Below are 18,361 nucleotides of genomic sequence, written 5' to 3'. Positions count from 1 at the left end.
TTTACAGTTCTAAGGGAGTAGAGGAAGATTATGATTCCTCCACTTCTAGGGTCCAACACAACCCCTGTATCACCTGCTTATCCGTTCCTCAAACTACAGTAGGAACAAAAAAGAAAGTCTCCAGATCAAAACTGAAATGGCTCCCCCCCCCCTCTGTTTTTCAAGACAGGGATTCTCTGTGTAGGTCTGGCTGTCCTGGAACTGGCTGTGTAGACCAGGGTGGCTTCAAACTCAGAGATCCAACTGCTTCTGCCTCTGCCTTTCCCAGTACTGGGATTAAAGGCATGTGCCACCACTGTATGGCTGAGGGCTTTATTTCTTATTTAAGGAGAGTATTAGAAAATAATGAAAGGTCAATAGAAAACCTTTAAAATTCAGAGGAAGCTGGGTATGGTGGTGTGTACTATAATCCTAGCATTACAGAGGTAGAGACAAGAAGATTTCAAGTTTGAGGCTTGCTTGTACTATACAAGGAGTTCTAGAGAAGCTAGGCTCTGTAAATGCCTGTCCCAAAACAGAATATAACACAGGAAAAACATGCTACAGTCTTTAACAAGATCCCTTCTTTTCTACTGCATGTCAATAAAACCCAGACCATTAGGCCTAGACACAAACTGCACTGTTCAGAGTCAGCCAGGTAAGAAGTTAACAGAAAACACTTTGTGGTTCTTTTATGTACATCATCTGTGAAGCTGGAATCTTGTAGTGATGGCTGGAGGTCTAGTGCAGCTGGTGGATTTGCTTTGCCTTAAGATAGCTAACTGAAGCTGGTTCAAGAAAGGAGACATGGAGAATAGAAGGGTCCTGGGTAGAGGTGACAGGCACACCATGGTGCCTAGAGGAAGGGCTATAAGAATGGAAAATCTATTAGAAAGCATGGGAGGCTTTAAGTTTTCATGAGAAGGTGATTAAAAGAAAACCAATTCTCTATGAAGATGGGAAAGACTAGTGGAAAGTAGATGGCAAGAAACAGTTGACTGTTCCACTGAAAATAGATGATCACACTTTATTGAAGGCCGAGAAACACATATTCCAGGGCAGGCAGAGGGAGTCACACTATCGTTATTTTATTTTTTGAGACAGGTTTGAGCTGGCAATGCAGCCTAACCTGGCCTGAAATTTATAATCCCCTGCTTCAACCTCTGAGATGTTGGATCTAGGCAGTATCACCACGCTTAGCTTCAGGTTTCTTTTTGTGGCCCTAGGATCTAATGTAGAACTCCACAGATTATAAGTGAGTGTTCTATCACTTAGATTACATGCCCAGAATCCTCTCTAAGAAACCTGAATCCCATATGCTAGCTCCAAGTCCTGCTTATTTATGTTTGTGTGTTAAAGAGAAAATACAGGGCCTTGTGAATACTAGGCAAACACTCTGTCACTTAGCTACACCCCAAAACTCCTGGCGTACATTAAAATTTTCTTTTAAACATTTGTGTGTGTGTGTGTGTGTGTGTGTGTGTGTGTGTGTGTGTGTGTGACTATGCCATGTGTGTTCAGATGCCCTCAGAAGCCAGAAGAGGTTGTTGGATCTCTTGGAGCTGAATTCACAGGTAGTTGTGAGCCATTTGACATGGGTACTGGGAACTGAACTCAGGTCCTCCTAAAGAGCAGCAAGTGCTCTTAACTGCTGAGCTATCTCTCTAGCCAACCCCCAACTCATTAAAATTTATCTTATTACTTACTTGTGCGTGTGCGTGTGCGTGTGCGTGTGCGTGTGCGTGTGCGTGTGCGTGTGTGTGTGTGTGTGTGTGTGTATGTGCTTCAAAAGGCTAGAGGAAGATATCAGATCCCCTTGAATTCTATAGAGCTCCAGATGCTTGTGAGCCATCCAATATGGTGCTGGGATCTGAACAAAGGTACTCTGCAACAGCAGTATGTACTCTTAACCACTGAGTCATCTCTCCAGCCTCCAAGTCTATCTTTTTTAAGTAGTTATTTAAAGCCTGGTATGGTGATACAAGCTGTAATCCTAGCACTTTGGGAACTGAGGCAGAAAGATCATAAATTCATGATCTGATAAGCTATAGAGAAACTGTCTCAAAAAACAAAAAACAAAAAACCAAAGACTAATAAAGTGTTTATTTGCAGACAATGATCAGAATACCAAGTTAGCTAATTTTCTTCTTTTTATTTAGTCAAAGCAAGAATAGCAGAATCATGAAAATGAACAAGACACTCCCTATTTTCTAAAGGAAGATCCTTATTAATACCTTTGTACGATGCGACAAACTGTGTACACTGACGGTGGTGAACAGACTATATGTGCAGGTAGGGCCAGGGAAGCACATAACATACAGAATTCAAGGTAACTCACATTCATGAAGCAAGCCAACAACTCACGTCTCCTGGGTGCCAAATACAATAAAGATTTTGGAGATGGAAGTGACAAGACCAGTCAAAAAGCAGGGCTTGGTCTGGCATGGTGGGACACACCTGAAATCCCAGAACTTAGGAAGTTGAAACAGGAGGATCATGAGTTCAAGGCCAGCCCAGGCTACATAGTAAGATGGTCTCAGCCACAACCCCTGCCACTAAACAAACAAAAACAGCAGCAGTAGCAAAGCATTAAACTGAGAAGCACAGAGGTCTCTATTCATTACTATATTCCTAAATCTAGCAAAGTACCTGGACTTTACAGAAAAATTCTGAGATGTCCTAAATTTAATTCAAAGAGTGGAGGGAGGAGGAAAGTTATTAATTAGACATACTGAAAGACCCTCTCTCACACTCCTGAACATATATTGAAACCTTGACTCAGTTCTTACACATGGCGAACACCAATGTTATCTATCCTGACTATTTACATGGAAACCTCTATGGCCACTGTTCCCTCCAATCCAGATGCAACAGCCACTCTCTAGTTTCACAGCATAATTTTGCCCCTCTTATTTATAAATGTAGATCCAATGTGAACTCACATTTTCTTTCCCTTATTTTTTTGTTACAAAACACTCTTAGATCTTGGCTTTAGGGACACTTTAGAATTGTCATCTAACTTCACTGTAGGTGGTGGTGGGAACACCCGGCCTCCCCTTTCACCACTGGCGACTGAACCCAGGCCTCTCACATGTTAGGTAAGCACTCTCCTACTAAGCCATAACCCCAGTCTTAATAAACTCTTATTTCAGTGCTCCCTGGGTCCCAAAAGTTTCAGTTTAATATCTACAGAGGCCTAGTCAGTTTCCGTTTGTGAAAAGACTAGAATGGAGTACAGACCCCACTCTCCTTAAGAGACCCCAGCACTCGGGAGGCATAGGCAGGTGGATCTCTGTGAGTTCAAGGCTAGCCTGGTCTACAGAGCGAGCGAGATCCAGGACAGCCAGAGCTACACAGAGAAACCCTATCTTGAAAAACCAAATAAATGAGGTTGGGGTGGGGCGAGGGTCGGGGCAAGAGGGCTCATCAGAGCTGTATGATTATGTCATGGAAAAATTCTCCTGAACGAATAGCTTTGATGGCAGTTCTAATGTTATTTTTAATTTTGTATTTTGTTCCCCCTTCTTGTGACAAATCACATCACAGACACCTCTGACTTTTAACTTGCCCCTCCCCCTTTTCTACAATGTTCTGAAGAAAGGAACTTTTTGAGGATAGATGCTTTGTGCTACATCGCAGAAGTCAACTTTAAGATAATTGCAGCGGAAGCAGCTTTTAATCAACTGACAGGCAGCTCTAAGGAAATTAATGAGAACAGAATCTTGGGAAGGAGTAAATCATTTCTGACAACAAAGCCATCTTGCTTCTGTCCTGATCTCCCCTTGAAGAAATGGTACCCTTCTAAGACACAAAAATAAAGTGTAATTTCAGAATTTGCTCCCCCCCCCCCACTAAAAGGCCAGCCAGACCTGCTTCCCCAAGATAAAGAAGCAGCTCAGACCCCTGGGCCTTCTGAGCACTCTTCACCAAGCCAGAATTCTGGATCACTTTTGAAAACTGAAGTTTTAAAATCCAGAAGTACAGAGATGAGTAGGAGTATACCACAAGGCGGGGGAGGGGAACACCTTAATGAAGATTAGACCCACGAAAATAAAAGTAGGATGGTTCAGAGGAGCCCACACCTAAGCAGGACTGACGGTATCATTCACCACGCAGATCCAGAACCTAAGCTACAATGGTAGTCACAGAAAGATAAGCATTCTGCACACTATGTCTTTCCAATTGTTCATCTTTTGTTGTTGTTACTGACATTGTTTTGCTTTTTGAGTCAGGGTCTCATACAGCCCAGGCTTGTCTTAAACTCATTAAAAATGTTTTTACATTTGGTAGAGGGGGGGTATGGGGAGGTATGACACAGTATACTTGAGGAGCTCTGAGGGCACTTCTCCTTCTATTATGTGGGTCCCAGGACTGAATTCAGTGTCCGGGTCAGGCTTAGTGGCAGGTGTCTTTACCTGCTGAGCTATTCCATAGCCTCAAACCTCTTCCTACTACTCCTACTTCTCAAGTGCTGGGTTCAGGTGTGTACCATTCCTGGCTCAGTTCTAGTCCTTAAACTTTCTAAGGCACTATCTCTAGGATGATGCCTAGCATGACTGAGAAAGTTTAGGATATGGAATAGCCATCAATTTCTCAACTGTCAAAAAATATCTGAAAGGTGGATAATAGGAGAACCATAGAAGTACACCAAATGAGAGTTCGCTAAACAGTAGAACTCATAAAACCAAGAAGGAATGGAGTGTAGCTCAGAGGTAGATTGTTTACTCTGCATGTGTAGGCTCTGAGTTCTGTGTCCAATCTCTAGCTAGCATCACAAACAAATGAAAAACACAAACAAAAATTTCTAGGCCTGGGGATATAGCTCAGTGGTAGGATGCTTGTCTAATGGAAGGCCCTAGATTTCATAAAAATACAAACAAGCATTGTAATACATCTTCCACATTGCTAATTTATCTGGGCAACATTTAACTCTTAAATACAGCTTTACTACATAAAGAAGCAATGTCAATAAATGGCCTGATACCCGCCCCAACCAAGTCAAGTGATGGTAAAGGAGATGGTGTGTCAGCCAGCACCACCGAGCATCACGTTCCTGGAGCCTCTACTGTGCTGAGGACTGTTTCCCAGCTCTTTCTCCCTGTGGTGCCAGAGATGGAATCTGGCTTTGCACAAGCTGAAAAAGCACTGTACCACTGACCTCCAGCTCTAGACCATTTGTTTGTCTAAAACCTCCATCTGTTGGGGAAGGATAGTCCATGCCTTGGGCAAACAGCATGACATGTGAACTCCCATTTGGAAGACACTAATCCTTAGAGTTGAGAATGCCTAGCAGATCTCTTTCCTCGAGATCTGCCCCAGATAGTCCCTGCCCCAGCCCTGACTTTTTACTCTTTCCCTAAGTAACATGGGGCTTACATGACATAAACTGGAAGAACAGTTTGGTATATGACTATTTCTGGCTTCATTAGTAATTTTGTTATTATGCTTTTCACTTGGTTACAACCAAAGTTATTATAATGTGCAAGTTGCCACTATTTTAGAAAATTAATTGCAGTTTTCTGTTACAATATTGTGCCTTGTTCCAATTAGAAAATGAAAGCTGAGAGGGAACACAGGCAGTTTAGTGTTTTGGGAATTCAGCAAAACTTCAGCTCAGCAATCTCTAAAAGCCTAACTTAAAACAAAACAGAAATGAACAAAAAGCCCTCACTGGCTCTAGTGAAAGGGGATCAAACAGCAAAGGCGGAGTCACAGAGAGCAGCAACTCCAGAGTAGGGTTCTGTCTGGTGGACACAGAAAGGGTGGGACAGGAGCCTGGGTCCATTCATCCTGTTCTGCCTATTATTAGAATTATAGGAGTCTCAGAAAGCAGGAAGGGGGACACTAATAGGATCCTACTTCCTAGAAACAAGGAGAGAACTGATGACTCAACACGAGGAAGCAAAGACTTGAAGAGCTACAGCCAGTTAAGAGAGAAGCCTGGAGAGCAGCAACAACTGGAAAAAGACGGGAGGTGAAGCACAGGCACCCAAAAGGCTGGATGTGGGCCCTGATGTAACTGCTCTGCTCCATCATGCCCTCCTACCATGATGAACAGAGGTCAGCTCTGAGACCTGGCTAGACTGAGCGGCAGTGCAGTTAAGAGTAGTTCTGGTCTTTACCAGCTCCATCCTACCAAGCTACACAAGAAGTATATATAAAGAGCTGAAGATATAATGGGAATAAAATTGTCTTCCAAAATCTCAAGTAAAAGGGCAAGGAGATGCCAGGCAGTGGTGGCCCACACCTTTAGTCCCACCACACAGGAAGCAGAGGCAGGCAGATAGATCTCTGTTGAGTTCCAGGCCAGCCTGATCTACAGTCCAAGTTCCAGGACAGCCTGGGCTACATAGAGAAACCCTGTCTCAAAAAAACCAAAAAAGCCCCCAAAACCAAAACAACAAAAAAGAAAACAAACCCACCAGATACTGCACCATTGTTATATCTTTTAAATACTTTTTCTTTGGAAACAAGGCCTCATAATAGACCAGGCTGACCTCAAACTCACAATCCTGATTCAGCCTTTTGAATAACTGGAATCACCAGAACTCATTCTTCTTCTGACTATAAGTCTAAAGTAAATCTGTGTTTAAGAGGGACCCTGTTACTCAGGAGCTATAGTTCCAACGTCCAAGGACCACTATTGAGAATTACTGATCTAGAGGTTTGAAGAACTGCTTAGAATAAGCACACCAAGGCTAATAGCAATTAGCAATTCATTTACAAAAGAGATTTCACATGGGATCCTGTAAGAGATCATATCCTGGGAGAGACATCACTTAGTGAGAAGTAAAATAAATCAATACCCTGGAGGATTTTCCCCTGGGAATGTCTGTTGGTACAACACATTCACCTCTTTAAATATTATCACAGTGAATCCAAGAAGTAATTCCAAAGATGAGGGAATGCAAGGGCAGAAAAGCTCTAGGCTCCTCCACACAAGCATCTTTTAAGGGCAAAGCTAACTTTCAGATAGAGAAGAACCCATGCTAATCGATGCAGAGACAGAGACAGACACTTCAGTCCTTGTCAACAAAATTCCAGCACTTTAAAGGATGACATAGTTCAACTAAAGAATGCCAGGCTGCTCTAGCATGTGTGAAGCCCTGAGTTCAATGCCTAGCAACACACACACACACACACACACACACACACACACACACACACACACACACACACACGACTTTCTTTCCACTAAAGAGTGAGTTGAGGGACATCTGCTGAATGCTTTGTTTTTTTTTTTTAATGTAGGAGCAACCAAGACCTCAAAACCCAGAAACCAGAGTCAGTGGATATCAGATTGTGCAAAATCTAGTTGAGATACCTAATCCTCTTGGTGAGAGGAATGCTTCCCAATGAGATTTTTCCAGTCACTTCAGTTTTCTCACCTAATGACAGATCGTACTTACTGAGAATCAAAGAGCCTCATTGGGGGTTGGGTGGCATGCTCAGAAACAGCTGCTTGCATGAGGCACACAGCTGGCTAGCTGCCACAAGTCCCTCAGCCAGATAGCCGTGGACTAACTGTATCAGAATATCTTCTCAACAGAATCCTCCAACCAAATTCCCTCTGGCCTCACATGACAAAAGACACCTTAGCTTTTGCTTGTAGCTAGTTGGCTGTAACCAGGTATTTCTGGTTCTCTATGAAAATGATGGAGGGCTGACAAGCTTTGCCTAGGACCTGGTTAAGAGGCATGGCTTTTGAAAGTAGCTGGAGACGTCTATTAGCATTACTATAATAAAGTCCATAAGGAATTAAAAAAAAATTTTTTTTAACAATTAATTAGAAGACCTGTTGGGACCAGGATGTAGGTGGTAAAAAGTAGACACCAGGTGCTTTTATGTCTGTGTATGACCAGCCAAAGAAGAACACCACACTCAAACTCCACTTCCACCTCAAGCTATCTAGTTCAAACAATCTTGGTGAACTGCCACGGTCTTCTCTTTCTCACCCAAACAGAGCTCAAGCACCAGAACTCTCCTGTCCTGATAGCCAAAGCAGACTGCCTTGCTGCTGCACCTTTCAGAGGTTTTCAAGGATGTCACTGGTTCTGATAGTTACCACCTGAAGATGGTAAGGGGTGAGGATGCTTTCTTGAGACTCTCTTTTAGTCATTTAGTTTCTATTGTGCATCGGGTTCTCTCCTAGGTACTTGGATCTCAGAGAGAAAACAGACATTGCCCCTGCTCTCTGAAGGAGCTCAAGTCCAGCACACAGGAACAACTGCAGGTCTGTGAGATGAGTCTTAGCATAATGGTATGCACTCAGCAGAGTGGTGGGAGCAATCAGTTCTCTAAAGAAAGCTGCCAAATCCCCATCAAAATCCCAACACAATTCTTCACAGACTTAGAAAGAACAATACTCAACTTCATATGGAAAAACAAAAAACCCAGGATAGCTAAAAGAATCCTGTATAATAAAGCAACCTCTGGAGGCATCACCATTCCTGACCTCAAGCTCTACTATAGAACTATAGTAATAAAAACAGCTTGGTACTGGCATAAAAACCGACATATGGACCAATGGAATTGAACTGAAGACCCTGACATTAATCCACACACATATGAACACCTGATTTTTGACAAAGAAGCCAAAACTATACAATGGAAAAAAGAAAGTATCTTCAACAAATGGTACTGGCATAAATGGATGTCAACATGTAAAAGATTGCAAATAGACCCATATCTGTCACCATGCATAAATTTTTTTCTTGACAACAAATGCTTCCTAGCCCAAGCATCAACAAACCTCTACAAGCACAGCTCTAAATGAAGGGCCCTGGGGACTCCATTCTTAAAGAACTTACACTGAACCCAGCTGGGTTAGATTCACGGCACACAGCTAAAGGGAACAAAAACAAAACAAAACAACAACAACAACAAAACTGGCAAATATGTCCGACTATAAACGGCACACACTATACAAGTTACAGAGGAATTAATTCATCAATTCTTAGGTCAGAACAGAGCTTAAATACTATTTAACTAGAGAAGTGTTCAAATGCTTGATTCTCCTTGGCAAATAAGCCCTGACAGGCTATGGGAAGTTCAGTTAGCCACACTAGTCAGGCTTAGTCCAGAAAGCAACTAACTACACTACACCCAAAAGGCTTTCATGCCATACAAGAGAGGTATGCCTTAGACAAGAGTGGTCCTAAATGGGATTTTCTGCTCTGCTGGTAAAATGGGTGTGAAATTCAGAGCAGAGAAGCTGCCTAAACTCTGGGTAACCCAGTTCACAATCTTGGGGGTGACAAAGTTCCTGACTTGTGTTTGTTGGTGCTGGGGAGTTTCTCTCACACATTAGGCAAGTATACAACCAAGATATAACTTCTCATTAAGTAGCCCAGATGGCCTTGAATTTACAATCTTCTTGTCTCAGCCTCTTGAGTAGTTGAGTTTATAGGACAGTGTCAACAGGCATGGACAAAAGTTCCTGACTTTCAATAGTTCTGATATTTTAAAAGTGAGATATACTGCTCATGGGTCACCTGGACTACAGCATTTCTTTAGGATCACGATGGTGCTGGTCCTGACTAGAAAAATCACATCATAGTCCCTCATTACCCTGCCAAGTTCAGGAGAGACATAAGCAATGGCACTCACCCTCATGGAGGTCTCACCACCATGGGCCTGTTGCAGCCTGAAGACCTGGGCTACCATGTGCTCTGTGGAGGGGTGCAGCAAAATCCTTCGTGAGGCCAAGCCCACCATTACGTATCGGCCCATTGGAGACAGGCTTACAGAAATGGCATTGGGACCTGAGGGCCAACAGAAGAAAGTCACATTTCCCAGAATTCTTGTCATTCCATGGAAACAACTTTCATGCAGTCCTTTCTCCTTTTCTCCCAATTTTCCTATCTTCTGATCGTACTCAGGTGATGTTCCAGGATTGCAGTGAGCAATGAAAGGAGAAGGTGTGCACACACCGAGTGAAGTACAATGCACACAATGCACAGACTTAGCACTGCTGAATACCAGCCATGATTCTCATAACTTGAAATGACTGCTAGCGTGCGTGGTCTGAAATCTTTTTCACTTAGGCATTACAAATGTTTTCCATCACTAAATAATTTTTCATAAGAGCAGTTTTAAAGCTAATGTATTTTATACTATCACTGTACAGTCATTTATTTAAGCTACTCTTTAAAAAGAACCTCTTGAAGTAACAATTTGATGTTTTCCTATATGATAAATAATATGGTGTAAACATCCTTGTATGTAAATCTTTGTAGTTTTCTGATCATTTCTCTAGAAGTGCAGATTATTTCCTTAGGAGCAAATTTTTTGGATTAAGAACACACATATTGGAAAGCCAAACTGCCTTGTAGTATGTGCGTTTGTTTGCCCAGCTTTCCACGCCACAACTAAAAAGCTCCTTCCTTATTGTTGCCTTTGTAACAGAAGCACACTGGTGATGCTACTGTGCCAGGGAGAACTCTTACTGGGAGATTCTTCCGTAATGCTATAGCCAAGATTCCTAAAAAGCAATCTTTCCCTGGCCTGTGCCTCAGTGAAGGCATAGGCAGTACGTGACCAATTACTCTCACCCATGCACGCCATGCCTCACCTAGGAATGCCTATGCCAAGGCATCAGCGTCAACTCTGCCATTAGATTGGGTTTCCTATTCCTTACCAAATCGCTTGGTGTAGAGCATTTCCCCCAAGTTATGGGGGGCCAGGGAATACACTGCCAGGATGCCTTCATCAGGAAAGCCCCTTTGGCTGCTCGGAATGAAAGCTGCCAAGAGCTGGCCATCTGCAGAAATGTCACAGCTGGCATCATTGTAGATCTTGCAGTTCTGTACCAGGACATTCACGGAGGCTGCATTGGACAAAGAAAAGAAGAGAAGTTTCAACACTGTGCTGTTAGAAATTCTGAGACCAAGATGTTGTTGAGTCTTTCTAAGGGTGTGAATCCTCTTTAGAAATGGGGCAAGCTGTCTTATTTAAATTAAAGTGTTAGGAAGCAGGAAACAGGAGAGGCAGGAAGAACCCGTGCATCTACCACTTAGTAGGAACTATAGGACAGTCCATTACCACCACAGCCACCAGCTGAGTCTCAGTAAAGGTTACTAACAAATGCCCTGGAGAACCACTCCACTGCTGTGGTTTTTTTTTTTTTTTGCTTGTTTGTTTGTTTTGTTTTTTGTTTTTGTAGACAGTGTTTCTTTGTATAGCTCTGGCTGTCCTAGAACTTGCTCTGTAGACCAAGCTGCCCTCGAACTCACAGAGATCCTCCTGTCTCTGTCTCCTGGGGGCTGGAATTAAAAGCATGCACCACCACCACCCAGCTTCACTGCTGTTACTGTTCAAAGTATGAAATCAAGATAAACAAAAACGCAAGTCTACTGATTCTAAAATAAAGGGACACAGGTAGAGCACAGGACACAGACAGTAACCCTCCTCAGAACCTGCTACGTGATCTCAGAGAGAAGAAAGTCATTTCAGAAACTGCGTCTGTCTCTCCAGGAACACTAATCCCCAACTCCACACAGAGGAAAAAGAGAAATAAAGCTGGGCCTGGAACAGACAGTGGGAGTTCTGTGTTTCTCATTATACTCTCAGTCTCTTAGACACTATGAACCAATATCTCCAGGCAGTCTTTACCTACATCTACAGTTACCAAGAATAAAGCACTGGGCTGACAAGGCAGGAGACTGGCCTTGCTGAGGAAACAAAGTTGGAAGCTAGAGGCTAGAGTTGGGGAGGAGACCCCACTCTGCCTGTAGGGACTAGTGAGATGTTGGCTGCACAGGACTGTGCTGGTATGTCTACTTTGGTTTGCATTTGATTGAACCCTCTGTGTTTGCACTGTGGGAGTCTCTGCCAAGGGAAAGTGGTTTATCCTTGATGTGAGGCAGGAACAAAAGGGTCCACCTACCACCCACACAAGCAGAACAGTAGGACACATGCAAACAGGCCAAGTTCCTGAGCTTTGTTTCACTTAGTTCCACTCCATGTAAAGTGACTTTATACTTGTTCTCTTACTTGAAAGAGATGTCCTCTACCAGAGGCATTAAAGTTAAAAAAGTAAGAGCAAAGCCAGGCCAAGCTCAGCTGCCCTCATCAGATCCAGGTAATGTATTCCAATAAGCCAGAATATAGGAGTGCAATGGCAAGGGAAACCAGCCAAGGAAACAAAACAAAGAGACGGTTTTAAAGGCTTGTGGGACTGCAGATTAAGAGTGATTTGTAAAATTGGGTTTGTTCCCCTTTCCCTATGTGTTGCTAACAAAGCCACAGAGATAACAGTAGATAAAAATGACATCAGAACTCATGATTAGGCTGTTGTGCCAATCCCTGGGGGCTGACACCTACAGCACCATTACACATAAAACTGAGGCTGGCTCTGTTTGCTAACTAATAAAATAATGACATCCAAATACTACTGCTATCACCATTAGGCCTCTCTGCTGCTCAGCTCCCAACTCACCATCTGCTCCAGTCTGTATGGCTAGATTTATCTCGTTAGCATGGGACCGTCTGCTCCTGACACAGGGTCCTAAGCCCTTTGCCAAAAATATGGCAATCTCCTTCTCTGGAACTACATGATTCCAGTTGAAGACAAAACAATAAAGAATTATATGAAGCTTCAGTAGTGAGTACATTTTTTTTCCTTTCCTTTTCTTTTTTTTTGTTGTTGTTTGTTTGTTTTGTTTTGAAGACACCTTCTGTGTAGCCTCGGCTGTCCTGAACTTATTCTGTAGACCAGGCTGGCTTCGAACTTACAGAGATCCACCTGCCTCTGCCTCCCAAGTGCTGGGATTAAAGGTGTACACCACCACCACCCAGCCACCAGTTTGCTTTTCTAATCTTGTTTTGTTTTGTTTTTTCAAGACAGGGTTTCTCTGTGTAGCTTTGGAGCCTGTCCTAGAACTCACTCTGTAGACCAGGTTGCACAGAGATCCACCTGCCCCTGCCTCCTGAGTCCTGGGATTAAAGGCGTGCGCCACCACTGCCTGGTCTGCTTTTCTAATCTTTATGTAACCCTAATCCTTAGTAAAATACAACAAAATTAACAATTTGGACCTATGTCACCAAAGGCAAGGAGAATAGGAAATAACAAACATTAAGTAGAGGGACTGGAGAAATGGCTCAGCAGTTATAGGTCTTGCACAACAGGACCTGAGTTTGATTCCCAGAACCCACATGGAGGTAGCTCACAACAACCTGTAACTCTAGCTCCAGGGGATCTCACACCTTCTCCTGGCACTTGTGGGCACCTGCATGCTTATAAGCATACATACACAAACACAAATACATATGAATAAAAATAAATCTTAAAAATATTAGTAAGTCTTGGGAATAGGAAGGCAATATAAGGTTCTGTAGACTGCTTTGCACAATTGCCATTGTACCTATACTCAAAGTCCCCAATATGCACGATGGTTCGTCTGTCTTATTGGTACAGAGATCTAGCTTGTATGTATTAACATATATTTTGGGTAAAAAGAGAAGTCTTTAATGAGCTGGACCTGCTGGCCCTGGCCTATAACTCTCAGCTACTCAGAAGGCTGGGGATGATGGATGGCAAGTTCAAGGTTGGCTTGGGCTACAGAGAGTTCAAGGCCAGCCTGGACAACTTAGTGAGACCTAACTACAGAAAGTAACAGAGGGCTGGGGATAACGCAGTGGCAGCACACTGGCTGCATACATAATACCCAGGTTCAATCCCATTACCCCAAGAGGTGGGGAGGGACCATAATGACCTTAAACTACTAACATCTTTTAAAAAGTACCTAACTGATGATAAGGTTGAAAGGTGAGGAAGAAAATAAGATTTTTCTTCTGGAAAGCTTTGGTTCAAAGCCTGTGAAAACTGGACAGATGGACAAAAAGCATCTGTCAGTCTCAACTCCAAGCCACCATGTTTGTATTTGTACTCTCCTATGATAACTCCAAGTCAATGGCCACCTCTCAAGTTTCGTTCCCTCTTCCAACTCTACTCAATTTCATCACAGCTTCTGGTGACTGTAGTGAGCTCAAAAAACCAGCTAGTGATCCATTTACCTGGGCTTGTGTTTCTACCCTAGTAAAGGCATGTAGCAGGCACAGGGGAATATGGTAGCTCCATTTAAACAGCACCTAGCAGTAGCTTTACAATTTTATTTTATTTCAAAGCTCCAATTAGTAGTTTACATTTGTTGTTTGTTGCTGAATAATTCCCAGTGTAGAAACAGAAACCGTCAGTTATACTGGCCAGTGCCACTACTTTAATTCATGTGTGCAGCTTCCCCTCACAAGGCTGAAATTTCAGTGAGTTAATATGCACATCAACAGTTCTTGGACCTTTGATACTTTCCTTGGGTGGAGAAAAGTAATGTTCTAATTCAACAACAAGGTAAGTAGGTAGGAAGAAAGATGTAAGTGAAATACAGCCTGAGCCACTGGCAGCTCACAACACTGGAAAACTGTGTTGATGTTCCACACCTCACTCTGTCATGCAGCTCACCAACTGCAGCAAAGATGAGTGACACCTTAAGAATGATGGGCAGAGTCTGAAAGCCTGCATCTCCAGCAAAGCCCTAGGTGTCTCTGATGCTGCAAGTCTTGGACCACAATTGAGAACTCAGCAACTGACTGTCCCTTAGTGGTAAAACATACGGGAAACGATGACAGGACAGCTAGCTAAAGAACTGGGGACAAAACTCAAAGGGAGAATGTTTACTTTATATGTGTTAGGCTCTGAATTCAATCCTGGTACAGAAAAAAAATAAGCAAAACCAAAACTGCTTAAAAGGTTCAGGGGAAGGCAAACACAACAGTGTAAAGTCGATAACCACTGAAGGGTGAGGGGTGAATAGGCAGAAGGATTGCAGCAAGACTGAGGCTATCCTGGTCTACATAGTGTATTCCAGGTCAGCCAGAGCAACAGAAATGGCTCTCAAAATTAACCCAACCAACCAATCAAAAAGCAAACACAAAACAAAACAAAAAACCCAAGACGTTCAGGGGCACCTTCAAGGGGAAAAAACAATGATGAAGGAGATAGCAGGAAGCCATGTTTTAGACTCTATAATACAATATTGTCTCAATTAGAAATCATTTCCAAGTGAAAATACCTTAGCAGGGGACAGGAGGGGCTAGAAATAATGATGCCTGGAGAAGCAGTGGGCTCTGCCTTCCTATCAAATCTGTAAACTATAAACAAACACCTTGTACAAAGATCCATGAGTAGCCTGCTGCTGTTCAGATGAGGCCATAGGAGTGATTGGCAGCTGCAGTACTTTACAAATGCATCACACACAGATTTGGAAAACCCAGGAGGGTTTAAATCAGAAGCAAAATTTCCTCTTGGCTACATCCGTGAGTCCCTCCAATTACAGCAGACCAGAGCTCCAGAGGGTATGATAAACACGCTTTACAGGTATTGGTCACCACACCCCTGTAGTGTCTGCCCTGTACTACTACTACTTGTCCACTGGATCTTACAGCCTCTGCTTCCGGGATACCTTAGTGATCAAAGCCATTCACCAACGAAGAGTTTATTCTGAAAAATCAGAGCGAGTTGGGTTTGACGGACCACGTCTTTAATCCCAGCACTTGGGAGGCAGAGGCAGGTGGATCTCGGTGTGTTAGCATTCAGACTCGCCCCTTGGAGACCTGATAGGGTGGGTCATCCCTGAGCAAATATGCTTGCCAGTACGCAAGCGGTACCTTGGCCTGCTCAGGGTCCTTCCTTTTTTCTTTTTTTTCTTCTTTTTTTCGAGACAGGGTTTCTCTGTGTAGCTTTGGAGCCTGTCCTGGAACTCACTCTGTAGACCAGGCTGGACTCACAAATATTTGCCTGGCTCTGCTTCCCGTGTGCTGGGATTAAAGGCGTGCCGCTGCCGCTGCCACCACGACCACCCAGCCTGCTCAGGGTCCTGACAGAGTCATGCACTCATTCCTGCATGGTCTCTCTGTGCATGTGCTGCATCCCCTCATAAAAGGTGGAACCCTGCCTCTTTTCTCTCTCTTCCTCTTCTCTTCCCACTAGGTCGACGTCGCATGTGCACCCCCCTCTTCCCCCTTTCCTGTCTCTTCTCTCCTTAGTCCCTGCCCACTCTCTCTCTTCCCTCCCCTCTTCCCCTCACGAGGCTGCTCTGTGTCCCCTTTCCCTCCCCTCCCATAAAACTTCACGTGAATGAGTGTCTCTCTCTCACCCACTGTGGGGTCTCTCGACTCTAACCCACCAAGGTCTCTGTCCCACCATTTTAAAAATACAACACCGTGAGTTCAAAAACAGCCTGGTCTACATAATGAGTTCCAGGATAGTAAGGACCAGGATATAGAGCCTTTGTCTCAAAATACGAACAAACAAATCCTTATGAGTGAAATTTAATTGGCTTTTCCTCCTCTTCCCCCCCCCTTTTTTGTTGTTGTTCAGTAAAGCAGTATAAAAAGCCTGCATGAGGGCTAGAGGATGGCTGGGGGTTATAAACAGTTGCTCTTCTAGAGGGCGTGGATTCAGTTCTCATCACACAACCCCCCCCCCAGCTCACAACTTCCTGGAACTCTAGCTCCAGGGAGCCAACACCCTCTTCTGGCCCCTGTAGGCACCTGAACACACAGAACATATACATACATAGACACTCACACACATAAATAAAAATCTACATGAGGCAAAGCTTTATTCACAAGTTCTAGGTATCTCCCAGGTAAGAATTAAGTCCCTTAATCTCAAGTGAGAGAAACAAGTAGCAAGAATCATTAACCTACTTCCAAAAAAGAGTTAAATGTGATGCAGAAAAATCATCTGAGCAGCAACTTGGTGCCTCTGAACCCATAAATAAAACTAAGGATCAAAGGCTTCCAGGCATGGGCATAGCTCCAAGACCAAAAGCTACCCTCTAGTAGGAGGCAGATAACTTGGAAAAATGAATCCTACAGCAACATAGAGTCCCAATTTACTGACTAAATCTTACCAAGACCCAGACTACAACTACACATGTGTGGTATACTTAAAACAGTTAAAAGTAAAAAGTAGGAACCTGCTGGGTGTTGTGGCTCACTTGTTTAATCCTGGCATTAATCCTGGGAGGAAGAGGTAGGCAGATCTCTGTGAATTTGAGGCCAACATGGTCTACACAGAGAGTTTCAGGACAGTGAGGGTGCATATCAATACCCCCACCCCCCAAAAAAGTTGGCTTTAATGTCCATATTGAAAGCATAGCAGTTGGTCATCTGGAACTAAGTTTCCTAGTGAATCAAAGATTTAAATGTATAAAACTAAAACATAAAAGTAGGAAATGATCTTGATGACACAAAGCCTAAGAACCATAAAAGGAAAGGCATATAATTTTGACTTAAAATAAGTTCTATGACAAAAATAACCTTCAACAAAGTCAAAAGAAAAATGACAAGAAACTCCTATTATAAGTTAATTTTCCAATTTATAAAGAACTTCTGCAGAATTACTAAGGAGAAAAAAAACAGTAACATGCCGAGAAAGAGGTAAAGCACATGGGCAGCCAAGGCAAGGCAGCGCCATCAAGGATGTGCAGAACCATACATCCTCTTGTAGTAGTCTTTAACCGACCAAGTCCACGAATGTGCCAACTGTGGTAACACACTCCTTCAGCAACTGTTTATAAGACTGAGCACTCTGAAAGATTATGGGCTTCGGGGAGGTGGGGCAAGCATGGTGGCTCACACTCGCAATCCCGAGCATTCCCAGAGGCCAAGGTGAAAGCACTGTTCTGAATTCAAAGCCTGGCTTGGCTAGAGTGAAAAATTGTTTGGGGGTGGGGGAGAACAAACAAAACCTATAGATGAGACCATTACTTGGCACATCTGTATAGAGGGTGATAAGGTAATTAATATCTACCAAAATACAAATGCACCTTACTGTTTTTCCCTGCAGTTGGATTTCAAAGTAGCTCTCTTATTGACACTCATATGAAAAAGACAATCTGTAGCAGCTTGTATAGTAAGACTTGAAACTCCAAAGTCCTTCAACAGGACACTGGTTACAATGAATTACTAGGTAGCTATTTTTTCAAAAGAGAAGAAGAGGGTGCGGGGCAGGGAAGGAGGAGGAGTGGCAGCTGTGGGGGCTGCTGGCACCAGCAGCACTGGCAGCAGCAGCAGCTGCAGCTGCCACTGGGAGTGATAGCTCATGCCTATAATCTCAGCACTCCAGGAAGCAGGGGCAAGAGGACTGCTGCAAGCTCCAGGCTAACCTGGGATACAAAGTAAGATCCCATCTCCAAAGAAGACAAGAAGAACTAGAGACAGCTCAGTGGGTAAGAGCACTTGCCCTGGAAGCATTATAACCTGACTTTCAATCCCTAGGGTCATGGAAAGGAATGCTATAACCACAGCATTGAGAAGTGAGACCTGCAGATCCTGAGAGCCTTCTGACTAGGCAGACATGGTGAACTGTCTCAAGGCA

General features: G+C 43.4%; 1 protein-coding gene across 8 annotated transcripts in view; it reads right to left on the bottom strand.

The window, feature by feature from the left end:
- The window catches only part of Ambra1 (autophagy and beclin 1 regulator 1), a 208,886-nt gene that overhangs the window by 23,817 nt on the left and 166,708 nt on the right, over positions 1–18,361 (bottom strand). For all 8 annotated transcript variants that reach the window (XM_028878938.2, XM_028878941.2, XM_028878942.2 and 5 more), the window contains 2 exons: positions 10,619–10,807; positions 9,589–9,743 (listed from right to left, as the gene is read on the bottom strand). In XM_028878938.2, the coding sequence (XP_028734771.1) occupies positions 9,589–9,743; positions 10,619–10,807 (344 nt within the window). The remainder of the gene's footprint in view (positions 1–9,588; positions 9,744–10,618; positions 10,808–18,361) is intronic.

This window comes from Peromyscus leucopus, chromosome 4 (genome assembly GCF_004664715.2).
Source record: "Peromyscus leucopus breed LL Stock chromosome 4, UCI_PerLeu_2.1, whole genome shotgun sequence".
Classification (NCBI taxonomy): Eukaryota; Metazoa; Chordata; class Mammalia; order Rodentia; family Cricetidae; genus Peromyscus; species Peromyscus leucopus.
The sequence above is the reverse complement of the archived record's forward strand: the minus strand, read 5'-3'. Positions and strand labels throughout refer to the sequence as shown.